The following is a 12,672-nucleotide window of genomic DNA, read 5'->3' on the forward strand; positions in this document are numbered from 1 at the left end:
TGAACAATCCGAAGAAGTGAGTCTGGCCCTGAGCTGTCAGCAGGCTTCGTGGGGCTTTCGCGGTTGGGTCCGTCCTCGGTGCAGCTGAGGGGGAGAACCGGTGCCGCAGGGGAGGGAGGTTGGAGGGGGTTCCGTGAATACAGAGCTTCAGTTTAGCAGATGAGAAGGTTCAGAGATCTCTGGCACAACAATGTAAAGTACTTAATCCACTGAATCATGCACTTAAATTGGTTAAGATGGTGAATTTTGTTATGTGTTTTTTTAAAATCACAATTTTTACAAAAGCCAGTGCAGCGGCGATAGTTAGGGTGAGTAAGTATTACCCTCTCTGCGGTGGTTTCAGGGTGTCCCCCCAAAGTTGGTGTGTTGGAACTCTGTATTCCTCAATGCAGCGGTGTTGGGGGGGCCTGATGGAAGGTGTTTGGGGCACGGGGGCAGAACCCCATGAAAGGATAAAGCTTTTCTCAGGTGAGTGAGTTCTTACTCTTGCTCACATGGGGCTAGGTTAGTTACCACCAAGAGCGGCTGTTTTAAAGCAAGGACACCCTGGGCTCTCTCCTCTGCATGTACCGCCTGTTCTTCCGCTTTCTACCATGAGTTGAAGCAGCATGAAGCCCTCCCTAGAGGGTCAAAATTTAAAGGCCCTCTTGGACTTTGCAGTTGCTAGAACAGGGAGCCAAAATAAACCTCTTTTCTTTATAAATTTTTCAGTCTCAGGTATTCTGTTATAGCAACAGAAAATAGACTCAGGCATATCCCATGACCTTGAATGTTTAGTTAATTCTCAGTAAGTGGGGAACTGAGATAATTTCCAATTTTGCCCCAAATAATGACTGGTTGTTTTGTAGACTACATGTTCATGCCTGACCTAAAGCCATTCCCATTTGTGGGGTGAGATTGTTGTGTGGACTGTAATCTAATATCTGAATAGTCCTTGTTGGAAAAGCCAAACATCTGGAAGAACTCTAAGCAGGAGAGGTTTTTTGTTTTCCTTTTTTTTCTTCTTTTCCTTATTTTTTCCTTAGCCAAGTAATTGAATTGAGTTGAAAAGTATCATGAGTTACTTTCTTAAACATAAAAGGCTAAATATTAAACTAAGTTTGAAGACTTCTGACTTACCATGAAGTTTAATTCTCTACATGTTGGAAGTGATACAACACAGTGATCAGAGACTTTCTAGTAACATGGTGGCTTCTACCAGGAATAGCATTTCCACTGAAAACAATTAAGATTCATATATTTTAATGAAAATACATACATTTCAATGAATAACTGAGCCAACAAGAAAGTCAAGACTCCTCAGAGGCCAAAATGAAATGCAACTTGTAATCCAAAGAAGGAAGCACCCTGGAAAGCCAGCTTTTGCACTGAGGGTTTTGTCCAAATCATGACGAATTCACGTGTTCCATTTTGTTGGCCACTTGAAGTAAAGGAAACAAGAGGGCGGGGGCTGCCCCAGGTGGAGGAACCTGACACGGGAACCCTTCACCTGAAGCTGGGCCATCTGCACCCTGTGTACAAATAAACCATAACATGGAAACTAGGTGCAACAGCTAAACCTACCTGCTTCGACACCAGTATTGAGTGAGTAGGGAAGAAGTTGCAATTATAATTGGGTTTCATGCACATCTGAGTTTCAATTAATGTTACTTGTGCGGTTTGAAAAGTGCAAGGCTAGATGTTCATTTAGAAGTGATGGTACACTGCGTACACAGAAGAACGTATCTTCAACCCAGCTCCCGAGGAATTTCTGAAAAGTGCCAGGTAACAAGAGAGCACACAAAAGAGCTGAAAGACTCGCAGACACGAGGAATGAGGACGGGTGACCTGGAGGTAAAGTCGCCAGGGGAATGAGATCGCCAGGCTCTTCAACTACGGGAACTCTCAGATACGTAATCTAAAACTAGAGGGTTTTTTTTTTCTTTTTTATGGGTGCTGGGGCTCAAACCCAGGGCCTTGTGCACGCAGGGCAAGCACTCTACCAACTGAGCTATGTCCCCAGCACCCAAAACTAGAGTTTTCATGTGTTTAAAGAAATGAAAGAATGAATTCAAAATGTGAAGAAGAAGCAATAAAACAAAGATGTAAAGAGATACAAAATGGAACTTCTGATAATGAAAATATAATTACAGACATAAAATTCAGTGGGTAAGTGAAAATAGTGGGTTCAAACACGCTGAAAAGAGGATCTGTGGAGTGGAAGATAATCTGAAGAAATTATCCGGCATGCACCACAGAAAGACAAAGAGATACCAAATGTGACTCCCTGAACCTTCACTATAAGGGACATGGAAGGCAGGAGGAGTCCTAATATACTTCTAATTGGATTTCCAGAAAGATATCAGTCTTAGTCTGATTTGTTCTTCTATCACAGAATACCCAAGATCAGGTAATTTAGAAGAAACGTATTTCTCCTGATTCTGGAGGCCAGCAAGCCCAAGATAAAGGCACCAGTTCCATCCTCACATGGAGGAAGGCAGAAGGGAAATCGAGGACCAACTTCCTTGATGAAGCTCCTTAAGGGCACCTAATCCCTTTCACAAGGGAGGAGCCCTCGTGGCCTAATTGCCTCTTACAGGCCTACTTCTTAACACGCCATATTGTAACACCTGGATTTGGAGGGGACATTCTAACCATAGCAATAAAAGAGAAAGAAATAAGGCAGGGATTATATTTGAAAAGATAGTGACGGAGACTCTCAAGTCAGATAAATAAATGCCCAGCCAGATATATCATGGTGAGACTGAGAACATCAGAGGAAAATGACAAAGGCGGTGAGCAGAGAAGCTAAAGTGACTTCAGAGGAGTGGCAGTCTGAGCTGACTCCTCGGTGGTGGCAGGGAGAGCTGTGAGGCTGTGGAAAGGTGTCTCTAACCTGCTGGAATAAAAGGTTTGCCATCCAAAATTCTGTACTATATTTGTAAGAATAAAATAAGTTTTTCCTGGGGGATCCCTGGGACCCTCTCCTTTTCTTACCACAGTGTATGCTCATCTCCTGAGATCAGAGTGCAGACAGTTCCTGACTTAGGATGGTTCGACTTATAACTTTTCAACTTTATGATGGTGTGAAAACCATACACGTTCAGTGGAAGTCACATTTCACATTTGGAATCCTGGTTTTTCCCTGGGCCAGACATATGCAGTACTATGCTCTCTTATGATGCTGGGCATGGGGAGCCTCCGCTGCAGTCAGTCCATTTTCACAGGGTGAAGTTCATACTCTGCCAGAGTGGGTTTCAGGTAAGTCAGGCGCACTGTATTAAATGATTTTTTATTTTTTGACTCAGGCTATTTCAGCCTACAATGGGTTTTAATGGGACATAACTGCATTGTAAGTGAAGAAGCATCGGTGCTTGGGAAAGATAGAAGCATCTGATACCTTTGCCTACTGTGTTCAAACCAGATCATTTCCACCAGATCTTGTATAATTTCTTCATACCAAGTGTATCAATATAAGGAGCAGCCTCTTCAGTCACTGAATCATGAAGTCACTAGACAGGGGCTCAATTCCGGGACACTCCACAGACTTGCAGCTCAGATTCCCTGCCTCGGTGGTGTGGGACTTACTCTGGTCACAGCACTTCCCTCTGGATGGCTGCGGAGGTCACATTTTATACTGGCCAAGACTTGATGTGGTTGGCAGCAAACAATGAACAGCACCCACAAGTGGTAAGCCATCTCTTCTGCTCTGGCCACCTCAGCCTTTCCAGAACTGGCCGAGTGTGACAGTCGCCATACTGAGGAAACCCCTGAGTAGCTGGCGGTGGACTGAGTTAGAAGCAACATGAAGATTAGGGCATTTTGCTTCTAAAAATTTTTTTGACCTGGAGTGATATTTTTTAAAAAACTTATGCCCCTGAGTGTGTGAGAGCAAATGTGGGACTGTTATTGTGTCCCATACACAGGAGCCTGTGCTGCCGGTGACAACGGCAGAATCATCATCCCTGCTTCAGAAACACCCAAGACATCATCTACTGAAAGAGCAAATTCATCCTTTGAGGTGTCCTTTGAGATCCACTTCTGATGGACACGTAGAACATTTTTCCACATGGGATGAAGAGGGTGACCTCCACGTACTAAATTACCCATAGGGCACTTGGCACGCGAATGCCACCAAGAATGACTAAAGTCTTCCATGTGTGACACAGTCAGTACAGATCTTAAACGTCTTAGGAGGCTTTCTAAGCGCTGTGTGAGAAGATCCACCACAGTGTCCCACAGAACTTGCTAAAGAATCTGATAATTGTCCTGAAACTGAACTCACCCACACAGACCACGCAGGGCAGCCATTCTCTGCTAGGCCAGCCACGGAGACACCTGTCGTCAAAGGAGGCAGCAGCGGCAGAGGTTGAAAAGAGCATGCGTGAGCGGAGTCTGGGCAGGTGGTCTGGGGCAGAGAAGAAGCCCTTTTATCAAGAGAAGAGGGTTTGCAGAGGAAAAGGCTGTTTGCTACAAAGAAGCAGCTGGAGAAACTACCAGAAAGGGCATCCAGTAGAATAATGGGAGCCGGCTGGGTAGCATCTTGGATTTGGTGCTGCTAAGGGTCGACTCAATATGGATGGCTTGTTTTGAATTTATGGAGATTAGAGACTTGATAAAAGTCAGCAAGAAATATTTAAAAAAATAAAGATTGAGGGTTAAATGCATTTTAAGACAAAAACTGAGAAAGTTACTCTCCTGCAGATCTTAACTAAGAGAGGTGGTGAGGTGAAAGGAAAATATCCCAGATGGAAGGTCTGAGATTTTAGGAGTAAAGAGCAAAGAATGTGGTTTCCTAGGGGTGAATATAAATGATTATTGGCTGTATACACTGGCATGAACTTTCGGTGTGTGTTAAAGTGTCCAGAATGAAGATACCTGACAACAGAAAGCTCAGAGTAGACAAACTGAGTTAAGGTCTTCTAAATTCCATTTATTAGCTGACAGGAAAATTGGAATATTGATTACATATCGAAATGTTACATATGCACATTGTGATTTTTAGGATGACTTCCAAAGAGTAGAAACAAAATGTATATAACTCCCCAATAGTTGGAGGGAAAAAAATGAAATGATTAAGAAAAATCAATCTAAAAAAAAAGGCAAGAAAAGAAAGAACAACCTAGAACAGGTAGTGTAAATAAAGCACACAAAGAAAATTTACAGACCTACACCATATGCACATTATATAATTGCATTAAATGTAAAAGGATTAAATAATTCAAAAAGACAGAGACTATTAAACTATTTAAAATTTCAACTACTGGCTTTTTCAAAAGTAAAGATACATTAATAAAAGGATAAAAAGGAAAGAAAGAAAGAGGGAAAAGTGATACTACAAAGGCAGAACAAAAGAAAGGGGTAATTAATTTCAGGAAAATAGGTTTGAATATTTAAACACTTAATTATAATAAATGTTCTGCTTAAAAGACAAAGATCATCTGACGAAGTAACAAACAGAAAAATTCAGTAAGAGAAAAACCTACACATTAGCATATAGAAGGTCAAAAGTGAACGCATTAAAAAAGAGGCATCCTTCAGTAACAACCCACAGAAAACCAGTGTCAGTAAGTCACATGGGCCCGGACGGCGGCTGGCCGGATTCTCCTGAAGCACAGCCTGGGACAGTCGCTGCGGCAGGCACAGGCAGGGAACAGCCGTGACAGAGAGCAGCCACGCACGGCAGCAGGAGAGCAGTCGGCCTGCATGGGGCCTGGCCCAGCCTTGGCCAGGGACTGGGCTGCGGCCTGCTGGGTTCTGTGTCCTAGTGTCTGTCCACTTCCTCAGCTGGATGGTGGGTGCACTGCGTTTGTTTACTCTTTAGCTCTTAAACGTGTTACGATGTTTCCTGTCTATTGATTCATCATTAAAACAAGATTAAAGCATTCCATTCCCTCTGACAGTGTCATCAGACTTGGATCACTGACCAGTCCTGTCTGTAGCTTGGGCACAGAGCTGAACCTCCAGCTTGGCTTTCCTCCTCTGGAAATGAAGTTAGTTTCTGCTTAAAATGCTCTAGTGGCTTCCCTTTGTCCTCGGCTTGAAGTCCAGATTCCTTACTAGACCCTTTCTGGCAGCGTCTGCCTCTGAATCAGCCTCCACCTCTCTGCCCTGCCCATCAGCTCTGGCCTCCTTGGCCTCACTGCTGGGCTGGCCTGCCTGGTGCCTGCCCCGGGGCTCCGTGCTGGCTGTGTCTCCCTTTGCTTTGCCTGGGCAGCAGCATCGCCACTCTTGTAGAGACCTGCTGCTGCCCACTCATCCAAGGGCCGTGCCATCTTCCCCACCTCCAGTTTGTCCCTCCACCTTTATTTTCTTGGTGACACCCGCTGTTAGTTCAGCTGTTTATTTGTTACTGGTTATTTCCCCTCGGTGGCTGTCACCAGAAGGGAGGGTGTCCTGCTCATCAGCTCTGCCTGGACCCAGTGTGTGGGAGGCACAGGGCAAACCCTGTGAGGGGCAGGAGCCTGAGTGCTCCCTCCACTCCGTCCCCAGCCTCTGTCTGTCCAGAGAGGGCTCTGAGTGGCGGGGGCTACCTGGAAAACACACAGGTGCAGGTTAACAGGAGCTGGAGGGCTGTGTGGCACACGTCGCCCTAAAGCCCTTCACGGAGTGGCCACGGTGCGCAGAATGGGCAGGAGCCCCGTGTGGCCAGGACCAAGTGCTGCAGCAGAGGGGCAGGAGGGGGTCTGCACAGGGTGCCTCTGGAGCCCACATGTCACCTGTGTCTTGGTCTGTAAAGTCAGGGTGCTAAAGGTCCCCGACCCAGAGAGCCGTCGTCAGGGTAAAATGAGATGTGGCTTGGCACACGTAAGTGTCCATTAGGCGTCAGCTGTGATGGCTTTGTCCCCACCCCTGAGCAGCAGGCCCGGCTTCCCTTTACAGATGAGGCCACTGAGGCACAGGGAAGCTGACGTTGCCGAGTTCACACCCCTGCAGGTGGCAACACGCAAGAAATACCTAGCGCTTTAAAACAGCGTCTTGATCTCTGCAGGCCCTGTGTAAGCAGTTGCTTGGTCAAAACATATTTAACAAAGGTTTTTTTGTTTTTTCTTTATCTTGAAGGGGAGGTGTGAGTGAAGCAAATGGCTACCGGACACTAAAAGATCTTGAAGTCCAAGTCGGAGAAAAGGTAACAGGGATCTTTTAGAAGGCGTCCCCCAGCCCTAGTCGGCAGCAGCTGTTAGCCACGGTGGGTGGTGGGTGAGCCGCAGCCTGTCTGTCATCCGGGTTCACACATCAAAGCCGCCTGACTGACTAGATCTTAGAAGAGCGACGTGAAAGCTTGCGTTCTGCGACTTTGCTTGCCTCGGATGGCATCTCCTCCATGAGTGACACCAGCAGAAGTCCTGGAATATTAATTACTTTTGTATTAACTTTGGATTTTTATGAGTAGGGCTGCCTTTTCTGTTTTTGTGTAAAACTGAGCAGGTTTTTCTTTAGACAGAGAAAACGACTGCTTTTTGGCAGTAGATGCCAATCAAGAGTGGCAGGGTAAAAATAACCAAACTCCAAGTGCTATGTATTGAAGCATCGAGTGATTTAGCCACGAGAGCTGTGGCGTGTTGGGGGACAGCATGTGGCTTCCCTCCTATTTGCTGATTGTGGTTGGGTTTCACTGAGCCCAGAGAGAGAGGGGAGGAGATGGTAATGTCAGCAGGGCTTGGAATCGGACGCCTTTTTAAAATGCATTTGAGCTGTCAGTTAGACGAGCAGTTTGAGAATCGTGGTTTAATTTACTTGATGCAATATGTTGGTTTGAAATGTGACAAATTTTCTTTCTTTTTTGAACTCTTCCGAGACTTTCATACATTTCAAAATCAAAAATAACCAGAGATCCACAAAATGTTTGCTTCAAGCTCCCTGGCTGGGACAGTACCACCAGACAATTCATCTGAATGTGATAATTTCATAGCGTTATGTGTTCCTAAAAACCTGCTTCATTATGGTCGGCATACAGTTGGTCGTCGGAACCCTGGCAGAACCCTGCTCCTCTCTGAGGCCCGTTGATCATTCTGTAAGAAACGCGTAACAGGGTTGGTATTTTTGGTATATGTCTTTTCTTTGTCTCTGAGTAAACTGTGTTAATCATGAAATACTCCTGGACGGTCACCAGAGCAGCACAGATATTGTTGTGGGTCAGTGACGGGGGTGGCACGGGGTGGAGCAAGTGGACAGGGCCAGGAGGGTCAGTCACTGGGCTGTGCTGACCATCTTGCCCTCCAGACCTTTCTTTAATCCCCTTTCTATTCCCGCTTCTCCCCGTAGAAGTTCTTCCCGAGAGGAAGAGTGAATCTAAACCAATGCGGGTCCAAGCCCACTTCCTGTGCAGTGAGGGGCTGCGGGGAGGACTAGAGAGAGAGCACACAGCCCGGGGCACAGCCGTCCTCTGTCCTGTTTTCTAATGGGCATCGACGACAGCCCTGGCTCTGCCCACGGCTGGCTCTGGGCAGGCGGGTGGGACCAGCCCGACTGAGCTCAGGACACAGGTAGACCTGGTCCATCTTGGGCTCTGCCATCTTCTGGCCAGGCGGTCTTAGACAAGCCCTTGTCTTGGATTTCCTGAGTGTCAGTGCCCACCCTGGAGGGCTGTTGTGGTGTAACACACCCAGTAATGAGCACCCGGACCCTGGGGAAGTGCCGCCCGCCATCGTCCTGCTTGGAGTCCAGCTTCCTGGGAAGTAGGGGCAGAACCGCCCAGTGCCCATAGCAGCCACACGGGCACCTGGGTGTCCGCCTGCGTCCAGGTCACACACTGAGCCTCAGCGGCCACACGCTCCTGCTGGAGCCAGGAAGACCCAGGAGGACGGTGGCGCTGTCCACTTCTCTGCCATCAGGGCTGGCTGCCGGTCGCTTTGGGGGTAAAAGGATGTTTGTTACTTCAGCTGTCCATCCACGGGCTCTCTGCATCTGGGGCGCCAGACCTACGGATGCTCGTGGGGACTAACCTTGGGCCACCAAGTCGCCTGAGGTAGGACCCCAAGTTGACAGCCCCTCCTCGTGCTTCCTGAGTGCTCTTGTGTGGAGAGCGAGGTCTGGCGGCTGGCTTCTCGCCCCCTCCTCCCGGTGCTCGCCTCCTGCGTGTGTTCACACCAAGGCCCTGGCCCAGGTGACCCTTGGCTTCCTGCACCTCACCCCCTCCCCCAGGGTGCATGGCCTCCACGCCTCGTCTCCACCGTCGGCGCCTGTGCTGTGTGGCTTCGGGGCCAGTCTGCTCCCACGGGGGCTCCGGAGTCTCCCCGGGCTCTACCTGGTCCCGGTTCTGGTGTTTGCACCTAGGTTCCCCTCAGCTGGCTGTCACCCCGAGTCCTGCCCGAGCCTCACTGGCCCTCACTCTGGCCCTTGCTTTTCATTTTGGTCACAAACTTGACCCCGGGCTGCCCTTCGGCTCCCCACCAGGCATCTCCTGGACTGGTTCCTGAGCTCTGCTCCACCAGGCTCTTGCACCCAGGGTGCTGGGGACAGAGGGAGCTGGTGAGAACCAGGCACCTGGCAGCTTTCTGACTCACTTTGCAGTCCTGAGTTTCCTCATCTCCCTGGTGGGATTGACGATAAAACCTGCCAATCAGGTTACTATAAGGATGAATGAGAAGAATACAGGTGAAGTCCCTGGCATACAGTAGGTGCTCCATAAATGTTAGTTCCCTTCACTGTGATTAGTGTAGCTGGTTTTCTTTGCCAGACCGTCCTGTGCTGGCTGTACCTGCCACCCGGGCCCCCTGCTGTGGCCACTCAGGTGTGTAGTCCTTCCTCACGAGAACAGAAGGCTTCCGCTGCATTGCCTCTGACAATACGAACCTCATCTTACCCCAGAAGGGCTCAGGAGGGAGTGCGGGTCCAGGGTGACTAACCTGTCCCTCCTCCAGTCACCCAGGGGCTGCCACCTTTCCAAGTGAGTCGTGCAGATACTTCAACGTCTGTTTTTTCCCAATGTGCTGCTTCTCCCAGTGTGACTCCTTAAAACAAGGGAAGCTTCTCCTGTCTCCCAGCCTGCGTGCGCCCATGCCTCGTGGATCGCTGGCAACAGAACTGGTCTCTGCTCCACCAGAGCAGACAGAGGGAGCTAGTGAGAATCAGGCACCCTGTATGGCGCTGGGTCCCTTTGTGGGAAGCACAAGGCCACCAAGGAGGGTGGATGTCTGAACAAATGGAAAATGGAAGGCTTTTTGGAAAGGAGAGGGTGAGGACAAAAGGTCAGGACAGCGTCCAGCAGCATCTGCGTCAGCCAGCCCGGGCCCTCTAGGCCACTGAGCCTTCACCATGGAATGGATCCTACCAGCTCTAGCAACAATGGCAGCCAGCACGGGCTGAGCCCTGGCTCTTCTAAGTGCTTTGCTGTATGAAGTCACTGAATTCCCAAAGGAAACCCACGAAGCCAGCACCCCAGTGGCCCGCGTTGGCCCGCCCAGGCCCACAGCTGGCAGGGGCGGGAGCTGCGTCCGGCCTGGCAGCCTGGCTCCAGCGTCCTTGCCTGAACCGCTGGGCCACTCGAGAGCCTGTCCAGGGAAGGCGTCGAGGCCGACTCTGCCCCAGCACGTGTGTCAGCTTGTCGTGCCTACGGCAGACCCTCCTCACCTCAGAGAGCAGGCTGTCCCTGCCGTCACCCGAGTGAGAGGAGCTGCTTGTTCCAACCACAGGGTCATCTTTGTGGTCATTTCTGGGGAGCCTCTGCTGCAGGGGGTGCCAGGGCACGTTGGCATCTCTTGCAGGCCTCCTGCCCTGCGTGGCTCCCCCTCTTCATCTCCTGTGTACCCGTCTGCCCTGAGGAGCCCCAGCTCCATCCTGGGGTGGTGGCCAGTGTGGCACCTTGGACTTCACTGTTCACATCCCCGAGGTGAGGAATCTGCCAGGGAACAAAGGGACGACGGAAGCCAGGCTCCAGCGCGTTGCCAGGCTGACTGTTCTGTCACCGACGCTCCCACACCTGGGAAGGCGGAAGTGAAGGAAGGGAGCCCCACCCTCCTGGGTGCTGATGGCAGGCCATGTGCAGGGACTGCGGGGAAAGGGAGCCCGGTGACCGATGAGGACGCTCTGCGTTGTAAATGTCACGGCCCGTCCCTTCCCCCTGCTGCACACGGAGCACTATTCTCAGTTGAGGGCTGGACTTCAGGAATGTACAGTTGAGTTGAAGAAGCGTAAGAACAAGCAGAGCCCAGGCTGTGAGCTCTCCCACAGTCACCCTCCAGGTCTGGGGACTCAAAAGGAAAGAAGCTGGAAGGCTCCGGTGTCGGGTGGGGGAACACGTGGTCCACCCAGCCAGCTGTGGCTAGCGCCTTTCGGACGCCGAACCTGTCGGACACCGAGCCGTCCACTCAGGTTTCCTGGGATTGCTGTGGTGCCTTGGAGTCTAATAGATGGCAGCCTTAGCCATGTCAGAAGCAGAGAGTAAAACATTACAGGTGCTAAGTCGCTTGCTTGCTCTGTAATGGCCTCATGGAAAAGGGACAGAAGTGATGGGTTCATTGTCTGAGACAGGGGGACGTCCTTTAAAAGAAGAAATCTAAAAAATTACTGAGAGGAAACAGAGAAACAGGTGTTAGAATAACCACCATTTCTTAAACATACCTAACGTGGCAACGCCACATCTGAGTTCAGGAATATTGGAAGGCGGCCTTTGCCTGATAAAAAGGCCAGGCCAGACCCAGCCACCTCCAGGCTTTTGGTTGACTGGAGTTTCCTCAGCTCTGCACCGGCGCACGGGTATGACTTACCTGTTGCAGCAGGTATTTGGACACATCTCCTCTCTCAGCTGAAGGAAATGTTAGCATATCACAGAGCTGTTGGGACAGATTGGATCCGAGGCACTTCTTCCTCCCCGCACAAAAGCCTGTCAATCACACCCAGGATGGTGATTAATAATGTCACAGCTTTTCTCAGTGTGTCTCTGTGCAGCTAAATGAAGAGTAGTGCTTACATTTTGATCTAGAGAATCTCACACCACAAAACAATCAGTTGCCATTGCACACACAAAAAATTATGTTGAAAATAGTTCTATCCTAGGACATATTTTTGGTTGCTCTATTATTAATTTGCTTACTAAAGCCTTCATGAGGAAACCACAGCAAAGATCCTGCTACAGAGTTTGTAGTTATTTCAGACTAAGTTTATCTGCACATGGCACATTAACAGCACAGACACAGTCTGTGGGATCAGTGTCCAAAACAGTGGTGTCAGGGTACAGCCTAGAGCTCCCCTGGCCCTGGCAGGCCCGCACATGTGTCTGAGTGACCCCAGCAAGTGGGCGTCCCAGGAGACTGCTTCTTCTCTGTGAAATTGGGAAGGGGCATCGCAGTACCATTGGGACCTGCGTGAGAATAAAGATAAAGTGAACTCATCGTAGTGCCAGGCGTGGAAGTTATCTGAGGGACTAGGAGGAGTTTGCACTTGGAGACAGGGTGTGAGTCCTCATGGTGGAGAGTTAAATGACAGTGTTCAGCATAAAGTTCCAGAGGGCATGGTGAGAGGCTGATGCGATGAAGCCCCCGTGGGCCAGTGCCCCGGGGCACAGGTAACTGCTGCTCCTCTCCTGCCCAGCCCAGGCCTCCTCCTCCCTGGCCACCTCCCACTCACCACTTACTCAAGCAAAGCCCAGAGGCTAACCAGCCCCTCCATGTCCACTCTGCCATGTCCAGCTGCAAGTCCTGTCCCTGCATCCTGAGCAGGACCCAGAACCTGGCCATTTCTCTCCATCCCACT

General features: G+C 49.7%; 1 protein-coding gene across 1 annotated transcript in view; it reads left to right on the forward strand.

Annotated features, from left to right (window-relative positions):
* Efcab6 (EF-hand calcium binding domain 6) overlaps positions 1-12,672 on the forward strand; it is a 191,314-nt gene that overhangs the window by 11,334 nt on the left and 167,308 nt on the right. Inside the window, 1 exon segment of the mRNA XM_071609135.1 lies at positions 7,042-7,108. Within this exon segment, the coding sequence (XP_071465236.1) occupies positions 7,042-7,108 (67 nt within the window).

Source organism: Marmota flaviventris, chromosome 3 (genome assembly GCF_047511675.1).
Source record: "Marmota flaviventris isolate mMarFla1 chromosome 3, mMarFla1.hap1, whole genome shotgun sequence".
NCBI classification, from domain to species: Eukaryota; Metazoa; Chordata; class Mammalia; order Rodentia; family Sciuridae; genus Marmota; species Marmota flaviventris.